This window comes from Dysidea avara, chromosome 10, assembly GCF_963678975.1.
Source record: "Dysidea avara chromosome 10, odDysAvar1.4, whole genome shotgun sequence".
In the NCBI taxonomy this organism is placed as follows: domain Eukaryota; kingdom Metazoa; phylum Porifera; class Demospongiae; order Dictyoceratida; family Dysideidae; genus Dysidea; species Dysidea avara.
Window position 1 is genome coordinate 995396 of NC_089281.1, and position 14144 is coordinate 1009539.

The 14144-nt window shown below is 38.6% G+C and overlaps 1 protein-coding gene and 1 long non-coding RNA gene across 2 annotated transcripts in view; both read right to left on the reverse strand.

Moving 5' to 3' along the window:
• LOC136268818 (uncharacterized) overlaps positions 1 to 5006 on the reverse strand; it is a 178383-nt gene extending 173377 nt beyond the window's left edge. Inside the window, exons 1-10 of the mRNA XM_066064282.1 lie at positions 4805 to 5006; positions 4564 to 4699; positions 2276 to 2453; positions 1835 to 1920; positions 1728 to 1791; positions 1385 to 1472; positions 1207 to 1331; positions 563 to 776; positions 401 to 476; positions 206 to 342 (exon numbers count right to left, since the gene is read on the reverse strand). Of these exons, the coding sequence (XP_065920354.1) occupies positions 248 to 342; positions 401 to 476; positions 563 to 776; positions 1207 to 1331; positions 1385 to 1472; positions 1728 to 1791; positions 1835 to 1920; positions 2276 to 2453; positions 4564 to 4699; positions 4805 to 4936 (1194 nt within the window). The 5' untranslated portion in view covers positions 4937 to 5006 and the 3' untranslated portion in view covers positions 206 to 247. The remainder of the gene's footprint in view (positions 1 to 205; positions 343 to 400; positions 477 to 562; positions 777 to 1206; positions 1332 to 1384; positions 1473 to 1727; positions 1792 to 1834; positions 1921 to 2275; positions 2454 to 4563; positions 4700 to 4804) is intronic.
• Positions 5007 to 8735: 3729 nt separating this feature from the next.
• On the reverse strand, positions 8736 to 11301 carry LOC136236487 (uncharacterized). Its single transcript, XR_010692145.1, has 4 exons — positions 11012 to 11301; positions 10134 to 10187; positions 9177 to 9309; positions 8736 to 9008 (listed from the first exon to the last, which is right to left on the reverse strand). It is a non-coding gene; the product is annotated as an uncharacterized lncRNA (long non-coding RNA).
• Positions 11302 to 14144: the final 2843 nt, after the last annotated feature.

A 14144-nucleotide genomic window follows, 5' to 3' on the forward strand; every position in this document is an offset into this window, starting at 1 on the left:
TTTGTCAACGTTGATAATTATTCTGTAACACGAGCAGTCAAATTACTTGGCCATCAAGTTCATGAAAACTTGATTTCTTGTGTCAATTTTTTTGTACTACACAGTGTGCTATTAAAAGTGACTCCCTGTATCGACAGGCTTCTCACAGTCCCCTGAGTGGATAGCATTTATAAGGGCAAGTAAATTATATACAATAGCATTTGATATGGGATGCATGTTTGTGTAAACATAAATACACCAAATTATTCTAATCTGTCTCAGGGTCCCAGTTCTCAGCTTGTTGTCTGCTAATTTGTTGTAACATCTGATTGGCTTGTCTCCTGTAAGCTGTGAACTCCTTTTCTGCACAACAAAGGGGGTGTGGCTAGAACACATATATAGGAAGTGTATCCACTCTTACCAATCACTTGTTTCTCCATGCTCACATGATCCAACTCACTTGTTAGTGTAGCTATCACTTCCTGTTGTGACTGTACCTGGTGATGTCACCAGAGATTGTGTGAGGTCATCATGGATCATGAGATATATTGATGATGTCATTAATACACTAGTAAGTCAATACCTTGGCATGAAGTAGGATGATCTCATTTCTCAGTCGTTCCATGAAGCTCAGCTGCCTGTAGTGTTGGGAAAACCCCTCCTGCAGCCATGCCTCAAGATGCTTCTCCATGTTGCCAATAGCAGTAACAGTGTTAGTCCCCAGACTGAGGGTTGGTCCTGAGAATGGAGCAATGTAGCTCATCAGAGTGCTGTTGTCCCATGGGTCCATCAGGTGTCTAGAATGTGATGTACTCTAATAGAGCAGTCACCATGTTGTATATGTTAGGGGATAGAGCACCAGCTCAGTGAACTTTAAGAACTGTTTAAACTACCAACCCCAATTGTGTACAAAGTGACCAGCCTAAATGTAGCCACCTGTGTAATAAGGTCACTGTGTAATAAGGTCACTGTGTAATAAGATCACTGTGTAATAAGGTCACTGTGTAATAAGGTCACCTGTGTAATAAGGTCACTGTGTAATAAGGTCACCTGTGTAATAAGGTCACCTGTCTAAACCAGTCAACTTGATAATCCCCAAATGTGTCATTGTGTACAAAGTGACCTGTCTAATTAGCCACCTGCCCTTATAAGGTCAAAAACCTTATATAGTACAAATGCTACAGGAGAAGGTACTATTTCTTACACAACACCAAACCATTATCTCACCTCCACTTGTGAGCAATTATTGGGTTATCAGTGAAGCCGTATCGATGAAAGAAGCTCACAGCTTTGTGGTCAGCATAACACAACAACACATCATACTGTCCAACTACTGCATAGTCCTTCATGTTCTGTAGGGGGGTGGGGCTTGATGCAAACAGCAATTGCACCAATCAGATCTGACCATCATGAGGTATCGTCCAATCCCACATGCTCGGAAGTGTTTCCTCACTGCAACCAAACTGATCTGTACGGCAGTCTCTCCAGGCTTGCTGCAGAAAAAGGAGTGGACCTCAAATACAGTGGAGCCTGAGAAATATGGACACAACCAATAGTGCCTGATTATCAAGATGTACTGATTTTCCAAGTCATGTACTAAGGGATACTTTGGGACCTTAACTAAGTGTCTGGATTATGTAGGTGTCCTCAGGTGTCCACATTAACAGGCTCCAGTGTATAGCGCGCGTGCGCACGCGCACACACACACACACACACACACACACACACACACACACACACATACTCACATTGATACTCTACTAAATGTTGCACATGCTACTACACGATGCTCCACACCCACTGAGTCAATACCTAATAAGGAAATGATGACATCTTCAAGGATTACACCACTTACTGGATAGATCATGTGATCTTCTTTGGTGTGCTTCTTTAAGAAATGTCTCCCTACTCTTTGACAATATGTTTGTTGAATCATCAGAACTGGAGTATATTAATATGTAGTTATCAGTACATTGACACACCACCCTTGTACATGTGTTGGTGTACATGCACAACTTGTCCAGATATCTCTTAACCCTCCATAGGAGGTATCCACCCACCCTAGCAGTAACAAGCTTTTTCTTATTCAGGTCAAACCCCCAGGTCCATAATGAGAAAGTTGACCACACACACACACACACACACACATACATACACGCACACTGCACACACGCATGCACACTACACACACACACACACACACACTATATACACGCACGCACGTGCACCACACACAATACACACTACACACACTACACACACTACACACACTACACACACTACACAACACACTTACTATTCTTCATCATCTTCACTACTACTACAACTATACAAATCCTCAAAAGTGTCACTTATCCCAGTCACCACTGGGTCACTGTCAGTTGATGTCACTGCTGCAGCTTCACTAAGTGATGTACTCTTCTTTAGCTTTTTATTGTCACTAGCTAATTCTTGTTTCCTCTGCTGTAGAACATCTAGATAAGAAACAAGAGATACACAACCCATATATGGCACAGTGCATTAAAATCATTTTTTCAAAGTTATTCCCGCATATACGTCATGATCTTTCTGTAATGAAGCACAAGGCCAGAGGCAGGCATGGGTCACTAAGCTAGCCTCCATAATAAGTCAACATCCATACATACTTTGTGTGGATGTTACAAGATACAGTAAAGTATTCTAATGACTTGTAATGATTTTGATTGTATATCAGAACACCCACTGTAGGGACCTCTTCATAGCTAACATTAACACATTAATAATACATAGCATTCCCTGACACTTTGTACATATAACATCAGATGAGGTTGACCATACATCACAATCATAACATAACACAGCCAAGTGGTTTAGGATTGTTCATCCAGGAAAGCAACGTGCTGTGTTGAGAAGGTTTGTAAGGGGGGTGCACATTGCTGAAAAGTTGAAGAGCAAAAACATATAACATGGACATACAATTTGTCCTATTACTGAGGTGTCAATGATAGAACTTAAGAGATTATGTGTTACCAATCACCTCTGGTGAAACATTACATTCCTCAATGGTGCACATGTGTTATCTCCAACATTTGTACAGAACATTTCAAGGAAATGGATCATGATGTATTGTAGCTATGCTTGAGGGATTTTACACAAAGTTATGGGAATTAGTTATACAGGTTTTGCAAATTCCAACCCCTGGAGTAGTGTTGCTATCTACAAAATTGAACTATTACAGGGTAATCAGGGGTAGCAGTGACATTACATTGATAGGCATTGACTGGGCTTGGATGGGTGATTGAACATAACCTTATAATACAGCTGATAATGCAGTTGTGTATGGCTCATGTGCCAAATACTTGTATGATCACACTGTACATTTTCCATGACCACTGCTGGAAGCCAAATCTGTACTGCTAAGGAAGACTGACATTAGATATTCACTACATAAGTAAGTACAACCATCACTGATTGCCTGTTATGCCCAAGATGTAGGTAGTGATGTCAAAACCCCATGAAAATTGTGGAATTTTTTCTTCCATAAATTGCATAGCAATGAGTGGTACAATGGTTGTGCATCCTGTAGACGGGTTAGACGGTAGGTTCATTGGTTTCATAATGTTAACTTAGTAAAGATGGTGCTCTTCTGGTGAGTTTCTTCATGATCAGAACAGAAAGGCATTCAGTTAAGCTCCAATGTATGTAAGTTGTTCCATAGAAAACACATGTGAGAAGAGTATTATTGTTCACCATGTGGAGAAGTGGTCTGGCTCCCATAGGTTGAACGGTTTTTGCTTACAACTTAAATGTCTATTGGTGATGCTACACACTTCATAATACAAAGTGACATAATTATACGTCACTTGTTTTTGTTTAGTGCCATGGCTACCAATGGTGGTCACTGGAGAACCACCTACTTGTTTATTTAACGATTACTAGCTATTACAAAAGCACATGTGGCAAACCTATATATCAATCTGCATACTTTACAAGGTGCTGTAGCTAAAAATCGAGTTTCTTCTATATTTAAAAATCATGTCATCTCACCAATATAGGAACTGGGTGGGATGGGGGAATTTTCACAGACAAGCATATTCCTGAGGTATGCAAAGAGGTTTGTAACATGAAGGGGTGGACGATTTGTCCGTCATATAGGTTTACAACCCTGCTCTGCTTGACCACCTCTGCTTGAAGCTTCTTTATATAGAACAGTACAAGACTAAGGTCACTCCAATTGCATGCGGGTGGGAGGTCCATTTCCATTATAAGATTGGCGGTTTTTCAAGCCACTATTTTCCTGGAACAAAAAGCTGTATAAAAGTATGCTTAATGCTTGCAGCTCCCTTTTAAGTTGCAAAAGTAACACAATCATATAATTTGTGCCAACTTGATAGCACACTAACACATGAGCTGACACTATTACAAGATCACTTTTACTGAGCTCAAGAATAACCGGAAAATAATGGAAGAATATGGAGTATTTAGAGCTGACAGTAACCAGATGTGGGCAGTGGACGGGAAACAGAGACTTTATTTGGAGTGGCCTAATGCAAGATATGTGCAATTACATTGTATCACAAATTCGGTGAATGACACCACTCTCACCTTCTACACTCCTCAATATTACGATGGTCTTTGCTCCAGTAGCACACACAGTAGAGTATATGGGGTCCGTGTCCAGGTCGGGTAAACACACGTCATTCAACCCGACCACAGCGTGTACCAGGTCCTGTTCTATTGGCTACACACAGTTACTATGGTGACACTAGTAAACAACTTGATAATCATATCATAAATGTACATACAACAAACCAGATACACGCGTGCTATGTTTTTCGCGACTTACTTGTAGTTCTGGCAGTATTTTCACTGGAGAAGTTGAGGTGAACAATTTTTTGAAGTTCACTATCAACACTTGCGCTGTAAATCTAGAGCCATCACTGCGTACAAAGCATTCTTTATCACTGTAAATGTCCATCTTGATTTTGATTTTGATTTTGCGTGCGTCGTCGATCTCCGCGAGTTCGAAATCAAACTTGTAGCGCGCCTAAAATTAATTAGCTTAGCCTGGGCGTTGTTATTATTATTATTATTGATTGTTGTGCAGACCTCAAAACAGTATGGTGCACAAAAAAGGGTACAATTGCTACTGTCAATTACAAAAGAAAAACAAACTTATATAATTATACAATATTTACTATACACAAGACCATATATACACATTGATAAATTATTAAACAGTTACTAGTCCAGCTAGGCTGTGTTTGAATTGGTCAATCTCTGTTAAATCAATCACGTGTTGGGGTAAGGAATTCCAAATATTGATTGCAGAGGGGAAAAAAGAAAATTTATAACAGTCAATTCTAGTCATTGGGGTTAAAAATCTCTTATCATGGCCTCTGGTGTGATGTAGGTTAGGATTAGGAAAGAGGAAATCATCAGCATTAATATCGATTTGGTGAGATATAATTTTAAATAACATTGTAGCATTCTGTTCATTTCTGCATCTGGCTAAGGTGGGCCAATTAAGGTTAGATAGCATTTCAGTGACACTGGAATATCTAGAATAGTTGTTAAATACAAACCGTGCTGCTCGTCTTTGGACATTTTCTATGGCATCAATGTCTCTTCGCGTGTGGGGTGACCAGATTGTGGCTGCATATTCTAAGATAGGTTTAATCAGAGCTTTGTAACAGTTACTTTTGACTTGGAGAGGACACTTGCTCAAGTTACATTGCAAGAAGCATTTGGTGTTATTGGCCTTTTTAGTAATTTGTTTAATGTGTTCTGACCAGGATAAGTTTTTGTCGATAGTTACACCTAGATACTTAGCATGTGTTACCTCCTTTATAGTTTTACTTTGCAGTGTATATTGAGCTAATATTGGGTGCTTCTTGTTAGTGATTCTAAGAAATTCACATTTTTGTAAGTTGAATGACATTTTCCAGTCAACTGCCCATTGTTTTAAAGTGTTAAGATCCTGTTGTAATCTGTGACAGTCATCTTGTGAATGAATCGTAGTATACAATAACACGTCATCAGCATAAAGTTTTATCTTGGATGTAATTCTGTTAGGCAGGTCATTAATGAAGCAAAGGAACAATAGGGGAGCGAGGACTGTCCCCTGAGGAACACCAGATGATACTCCAGTCAGGTCACTTTGTTGACCGTCAACTACTACACATTGAGATCTGTTTAACATAAAGTTCTTTATCCAATCTAGTATATCTCCTCGAATGCCATAATGATGGAGCTTGTGAAATAGATGGTAATGGGACACTTTGTCAAATGCTTTTGAAAAATCTAAAAATGTTACATCAGACTGCTCTCCATTGTTCAAGGTTTCAGCAAAATCATTTACAGTTAGTATCAGTTGGGACTCGCATGATCTTAAGCGATGAAAGCCATGTTGTTGGTCACATAAAATGTTATGGTGAGATAAATGAGCAAATACATGTGAATAAACTATGTGTTCCAGAACTTTTGAACAAATGCAAGTCAAGGAAATGGGTCTGTAGTTATTAGGGATAGCACGGTTACCCTTCTTAAAAATGGGTACAATATATGCCCTTTTCCAATCAGACGGTAAAGAGCACTGGTTTAACGATGCTTGGAAAACAACAGTAAGTGAGGGAGCAAGAAGTTCACTAAATTCCTTCAAAAATTGTGCTGGTATTTCATCAGGTCCAGCAGCTTTGTGAGTCTCTAAAGAATTTAATAGCTCAACAACACCATTAATGTCAACCTGAATAGGATCAATATCTGCTGTTGGTGGCTCATTCATCAGTGGGGGTGTATCCGTTGTGATTGGTGTAAACACTGAGGTGAAATAATGATTAAGGATCTTAGCCATATCTAGACTGTCATTGTAGACAACTCCATCCACTTTCAAAGGTACTACACCACAATGATCCTTTCTTTGGTTCTTTATATAAGACCACAGTTTCTTTGCAACAGAACCTTTCTCATCAATTAGTCCTCCAATGTAGTTGTTATATGCTTTGCGGCATTCTCCTTGAACTTTTCTTTTAAAGGTTCGGTAGACTTCCCAGTTATGCCTACTGTTAGAAAATTTGGCCAAGTTATAGAGGCGTTGTTTCTTACGTGATAGTCGCCTTATGTAAGCATTTATCCAAGGTTGCTTTGATCTATTAGAACAACATTTGGTGGGAACAAGACCTAAACAATCGAAACACATCATCTTAAACTCTTCCCACAAGGTGTCAACTGGAGTAGAAGGTGAAAACTTATTTAAAAAGGAACTAGTAAATTGGGTTATAATTTCATTAATAGAAGATGTATCTGCCTTGTGCCAAAGATATAATTTTCTCTCAGTGCACTGTTGTTGTGAAAGTATGATAGAGGATTCAATACAGACAGCTTCGTGGTCACTGATACCTGCTATGGAATTACAAGAATGGATGAGCGATGGTCTATTAGTGATAAATACATCCAAGGTATTGTTTGCTCTGGTAGGAAAGTTCACTACTTGAGTGAAACCATATTCTTGTAAAAAATCAAAAATTGTATCACACAGAGCAAGGGGATATGTAGAGCCTTGTGTACAAATATTTTCCCAGTCAATATTGGACAAGTTTAGGTCACCAGCCAGCCAGATGGGTATGTTAGGATAAGTTGTTGTAATACTGGTAAATAGATCACACAGGTCTTTAGAAGCATATTAAGCTGTCGATGGTTATTGAAACCATCGGCATCAACATCAGATCATGAGTTGGAAATACAATTCCTTACAGAGAGCAATTGAGCCTCGTGCCCAGACCCAGGGTGGCGCTTATCAATTGGAATTGGAAATTACATGATCACGACGTCATTTGTCTAATTTTAGATCTATATACAATGTGAGGCCTTTCACAGTATCCATAGTTCAGTGGATTTAGCAGAGAGCAAATGCCTTTTCAAAGGTATATTAACGATTACCATCAAGAGTTCTCAAATAGCTATTATGAACTCCGCTTGTCACCATCTAATATACCATTTATGGGAGCACTGAGGCATGCTAAACAACATCACTAATGCTTCCCATTTTATTTAAAACCTTAATTTGCACTACAGAAACAGCAAGGGTAGTTAATCACCCGTAATATTATAGTCTATACAGTTTTGATGCCATGTATATGGGTAGGATTGATCACATGACTCAGATAAACTATTAGTTTCCAACCCTAATGCAGTAGTATTCAAATGGAGGGAAGATGGGCGGTGCCCCTCCATTCTTCAAAGTTTGGGGGAGGGGGAGAGGCCCCCCATTTCTCCACCCCTGATTGTGCATGCATGACTGCCCACCCTCATGCTTTTTTGAAATTCTTTAGCTTCAGGAAACAATAGCCAATGTCATCATACAATACAGTAGCAGTCGAAACGCAACCGTCAAAAAATACGCTTTATTATGCGTATTTAGTTGCACAGCTTGTTTTCCCGCGAAGAAACAAGCGCTTCTTCCGGTAGAACACCGTCTGACTACAAGCGCTTGTAGCTGCCAGATGCAACGCTCTTTCCTGTTTGCACTGGGGGTCACGCAACAACAGGTCCTAGTCTCTCTCACAGCAACCAAATTCGACAGGTGCAGTAAGTTAGCAACGAGCTACAAAGCACTGAACAAAGTTGGTGAGTAATGGCAAGGTGGTTTTGAGGTGTGGGTACAATTTGTTTCAAGCCATATTAGTGTTGCTAATTAATTTGCACAACTAGACAAAAGCCCAAACTTGATAATTATTTTGTAAAAAGTTGTGCACTTTGGTTGCTGTTTACACATACAGTAAGATGACAAATAGCATTTTTGCACACTTTAAATCAACAATTTCTAAAACAGTTATCTGGTGGAGACTTCCTGTGCCAGAATACTGCTGCCACTACTCCGAGTTGACCAGAGATGAAAGTTTGTACCATCAAATTCAGCAATAACTTGAAACTGCTTGGGGTACAGCCATCTTCAAGGACTCCATTCTTACTGTGTCCAGGGTAAATCCCGCATAATACTGCTCCTGTCGTGGAGATACACTGAGGCCTGGTCATCCATTACAGTCCTAATCCTGTAATAGTTTCAAAGTACATCAAAGATACAACTGGATGTACTAGCCGTTAGAATGTAGTATTATTAAATGTGAGGTAAATTGATCAAAAGAAAAAAAATTACACTAAAATCTATTGAGGAATGGATAGCTAGCCACAAAGAGAGCTCACAATACCAACCAACTTACCAAGGCCACTTTCATCTATCCAAGTCATTGTTATTTCAGAAGGGCCTTCTAATTCCAAAACGGAGTTATCATGGTACGACACTGCATCTGGTACAATCAGTTTTTTCTGGCAGCTTTTACAAACCAAGGTTACCTGTACAGTACAAACGTCACAAGTACACATGGGTACAACACAGTTTCTTACAGCAGTAGTGAAAAAAACTTCCATGACATTTCCCACATACATACATACATGCTACAAAAGTACATTTCACACCATCAAAATCCAGCAAATACAATTCTCAGCGAATTCAGAGTTTAGAAGACAACAACGCCCATCATACTAAATCAGGGGGTGCTAACAGGAACAAAAGTTTGTAAAGCAGAAACTCATAAAAGAGATACCGCACAACAAGAAAAATTGATGAATCTACATTTCAGTAACTTTGGTAAATTAAATGTCTTCAAAAATCAAGAAATTGTAGATCTAAACATACTTTTAAAGGTATTTATAATTTAAAATTTCCTGCCTTATGGTAATCATCCATTTCGAGTAACTATCAGTGATTACAAATTCAAAACTTCAAGGAGTTATTTGATTATATTATATATATACAGTGGAACCTCTCTTAACAAACGCCCCAAATTAAGGACACATAATAGAAAAACCTCCCTAATAAGGACAAAAAACTTGGTCCCAACAGGTCTGTTTAATACGAGGAAAACCTCTATATTACAGCAAAAAAGTGGCCTGGGTCCCAAAATGTCCGTAATGGAGAGGTTACACTGTAGTAGCTCCGTGCAATTATGTACAGTGGTAAAGCACCATTGTAAAACACATTAAAAATGCAACTACAGCTGGTCTAAATAAAGATTGTAAAAAAATTCAGGTTACCGTGGGACAATATTTAAGTCCACATAACATACAGCAATGTTCTAACATGCTAATATTTGCTGTAAGCAATGGGAAGCCCTTACCATTGGATGTGAAATCACAAGTTGCTGAATCCAGTTGCATTGCAAGAGTCTGACCTAGTAGAAGAGGTTGTAACTGATGATTTATTTTTAATATGTACACCACTGTGTGAAACTAAGATAGCAGTAATGGTTATTATTTTGAAACTACTGTAACAGGATAAAAAGATTGTATGGATTTTGCAGGCATCTTATCTACAAAATTTTATCAGATAATGTAGGGAGATGTCTTTCCCATAGTTTTATGTACAGGCAATCCTTGTTACGAGTCCAGACTATCTCACTAACTCAACTTTGTTTCTTCATGAATTATCTTGTTTAGTTTCCTTATCACTTTTACATTGGGTGAGTGTTATCACATCATGGTGGCATACAGCCAGTTTGTTTCAAACTTCATCGTTATGCATGGTTCCGCAGGTATAGCACCAATATTTTTTTGTGGCACTATTTCTAAGCACCAAGACAAGATATGAGAATTTTTTCAGTATCAACTAAATGATTAAAGATTTATATGAAGATTATATTTGTGTAAACTGAGGCTGATACCATTGACTACTGAACCCGTAACGGAGATTGTCCATAATGATGTCACTGTTGCGAATCTTTACTTGATTTTAGTCCATGTACAAAAGGTGTGGAACAACTGAGACATTTTCACAATTGAGAGATCTATATCTGAACTACAAAAATTTCTTTCAAAAAAGTTACTTTTACATTTTGGCAATCCACAAAAGTTGTTTAACACCTTATGGCGCTGTGGTGTATGGTTTATTGTGTATAACAAGATACTGAATAACAACCTCTTCTATATTAACGGAGTACAAATTCGTTTCACAAATGTATACAGTTTCATACAGCTACTACACGTGCTCCATACAAACCTTATCACTTTCGTTGACTCAGATTTTGTGCACTCTTTTTCGTTTATCCACAGCAAAGTGAAATCGGGAGTAGTAAAATTCTTGTTCAGTTCTAACACCGAAATACTCCCAGCCCACAAGTTTCAAGATTAAATAAACGGCATAATTATCTTCATAAATCATCTCTTCAACTGCTTTTATTCGAAAATCTGCCAGAAATTTACTGGTTGAACGCCATTTCTCTCGTCCGCGTGGCCTGTCGAAAACGCCATTTTGAACTTCTTGTAAATTGCGCGTGCAACTAAAATCGTCCGTTTTTTGACGGTTGCGTTTCAACTGGTAGTACTGTATAGTGAGGGATCATAGAGGTTAGCACCTTTTCACAAAATCAGAAATCAGCCTCACAATAGCTTCATGGTGCCTTGGCAGTGTTGGTTGGGTAGAATCAAGCCCAAAAGTGTCTCAAGAATGACCAAAAATGCTTCAGATAGGTTGCTACGGGATTTATTAAAAAATTATTTAGTGGAACTCTTTGTTTGATAGCAGCTAATTATATAAATTAAGCTACGGGCTTGATTTTTCACTGTTCGGTGCTGCTTCAGCCCAACATGTGTCTTAGCACATACAGTGTACGCATCATGGACTTACTCCTTTGTGTCCCATTTCTTTTTGCTGACAGCTGAAGGTGTCAATTCGCAGTAGCTCAATGGTTTCCTTACATTTGTAAATGGCAGAGATAATAAACAGTTGTTTATTATCTCTGTAAATGGGAATCGTCCATACTTTCTGTAGTGACTGGATCGACTACAGGGGTATGTACTTCATTAGTAACGCTGTGTAACAGGCTGAACATAGCTGAAAGCAAAGCGTAATGACCACTTCACTTTCAAATCATTAATTGATAGTTGGGGTGCATGCCGAATCACTCGTATTTTCCATGGTGACTGGATTGATTGCAGAGGCCCTTCTCCTACTTTTGTTCATTTGTAGCACTGTGTAACTGGCTGAAGATAGCTGAAAGTTAGACGTAATAGCCAGTACTTATTGATTGTTGGGGCGTGCATTCAAATGAAACACTGATTATTTCAGACATCATTCTTTCTTTCTTTGATGCGGTATGCATGGGTTCACCAGTTATAATAATGTTACAGAAAAAAAGTAGTTTAAGAAAAAATTAGGAATTTTAAATTTGATTAAAAAAAGTAGGGAAACAGGGACTGAGGTCACCTACACCTGCAGATATACTAGTGGACATTTAATCCCTAATATCCATGACTGAATTATATGGCCCTCTCTTATTTTTAATATAATATTATGTTAATGACTTGCCATCTCAAGTCACCGGTGGTTTATTGCTACAGTATGCTGACGATACCACTATTATATGCAGTGCACCTACTAAGGATGATGTAGCTTCATTGATGAATAGTCAGTTGAAGTTAATTGACCAGTGGACCAGTGCTAATAAGATGACAGTGAACTACAGCAAGTGATCTGTCATGTGGTTTAGAGTGTCTAATAGAAGATTGCCACATGGTTACTCACCAATTATGATGGATGATGTTATACTATCTGTGGTGCCCAAACGGAAATACCTTGGTCTGATATTTGATGAGCGTTTAACATGGTATTGCCATGTCTCAAAAGTGTGTAAATCCATGTCATACTATCTGCATTTGCTTTGTAAACATCGGCATGTCCTTACAGATGACTTCTTGAAAACTCTCGCAGAAAGTTTAGTTTTTTCTCACTTGATCTATTGCCTGCCTGTGTGGGGTCCTTCATTGCCACATTGTTCATTTGAACGCATCAAACGTATGCAGAACCATGCTGTCCGTTTGTGTAGATGTCTTCACAAGTATGACCATGTTAGTCATCATTACCACTCATTGAACTGGTTACCTTTTGAACTATTAGTCCAGTATCGCTCTCTTTGTGCTCTGCATAGAATGTTCAAGTACCAACGTTTACCATTAGATCCACCAATTGTGTTTGGTAGTACACACTCCTACCATACTAGAACTTCTGCAATTTTTACTCAGCCGATGCGATGTCGATTGTCTTTTGCACAAAAACATTTTAGATATAAGTCAACTATGTGGTGGAATGCTTTACCTGAGGAAATGGTGATGGCAAGAGATTTTTCTAATGAACTGTTTTTATGTTTATTGTCAGTTATTTAATTGATTTTGTAATTATTTTCTGTATGTTTTGTGTTGTATTCTTGTGGTTGTATCATGTACTATATACCATAATGTATGTGTGTTTGTAGTGTTTTTTTGTTGTTGTGTGTACTCAACCACGGAAGAACGGCTGGGGCCGACTGGTTTTGAGTTTAAATTATAAATCAAATCAAATCAATCTTTTCACCATCTCCAAAATCACTTACTGCCTTTACAATAAGGAAGTTTAAGTTCGATTAGGAAAATATAGTGAAACAAGGGAGGTCACCTACACCTGGAGACCCTAGAGGAATTGAATTGTTTATGCATGGAATAGTAATACCAAGGCTGTGAGGGATTTTGCTGATATATACCTAGGCATGCACACTCAACTGATAGGTAAAAGAACTAATGAGCACTTGGCCTGTTTGTTTTATACATAAGTATCTGATGAATAACAATTATATTAATAGTGTGGGCTAATACCCCTCAGAACGTTATTCATACATCTCTATGTATACACACAACTCTACGATTGACTTATAGTTTTACCATTTTGTGCTATCTTAAGTCTGCTAACTTTGCCATTGGGACAGTAAGTAAGTTAATAAATTAAGGCAGGTACTTGAGACTATAAGTTACTAGCCTATTTATAAATCTAGTAAGTTGTCTTCTTTGTGCTGTTCAGTAGTCTGCTCAATGGCTGACGCATGTGCCTTTGAACGCCCACACTAAAATGGTATATATTTTGGCCGAAACACTTCAATCAGTGTCTGCATGGGTGTAGATTTATAAGCTTTTTGCCGATACAGATGGTGTCTGCCCATTAGCTACATACAGTGATGCATGCAATAGTTCTCAGTGTGCATGCCATAGGTATAGTACACACCAGGTTCTGCCAATCACTGTGCTGGCACAGCTCTCAGTAAGATGGTCCAGAATCTATCAAGCAGAAGATGCATGGCAATGTACATCACCATCTTTCATTACAA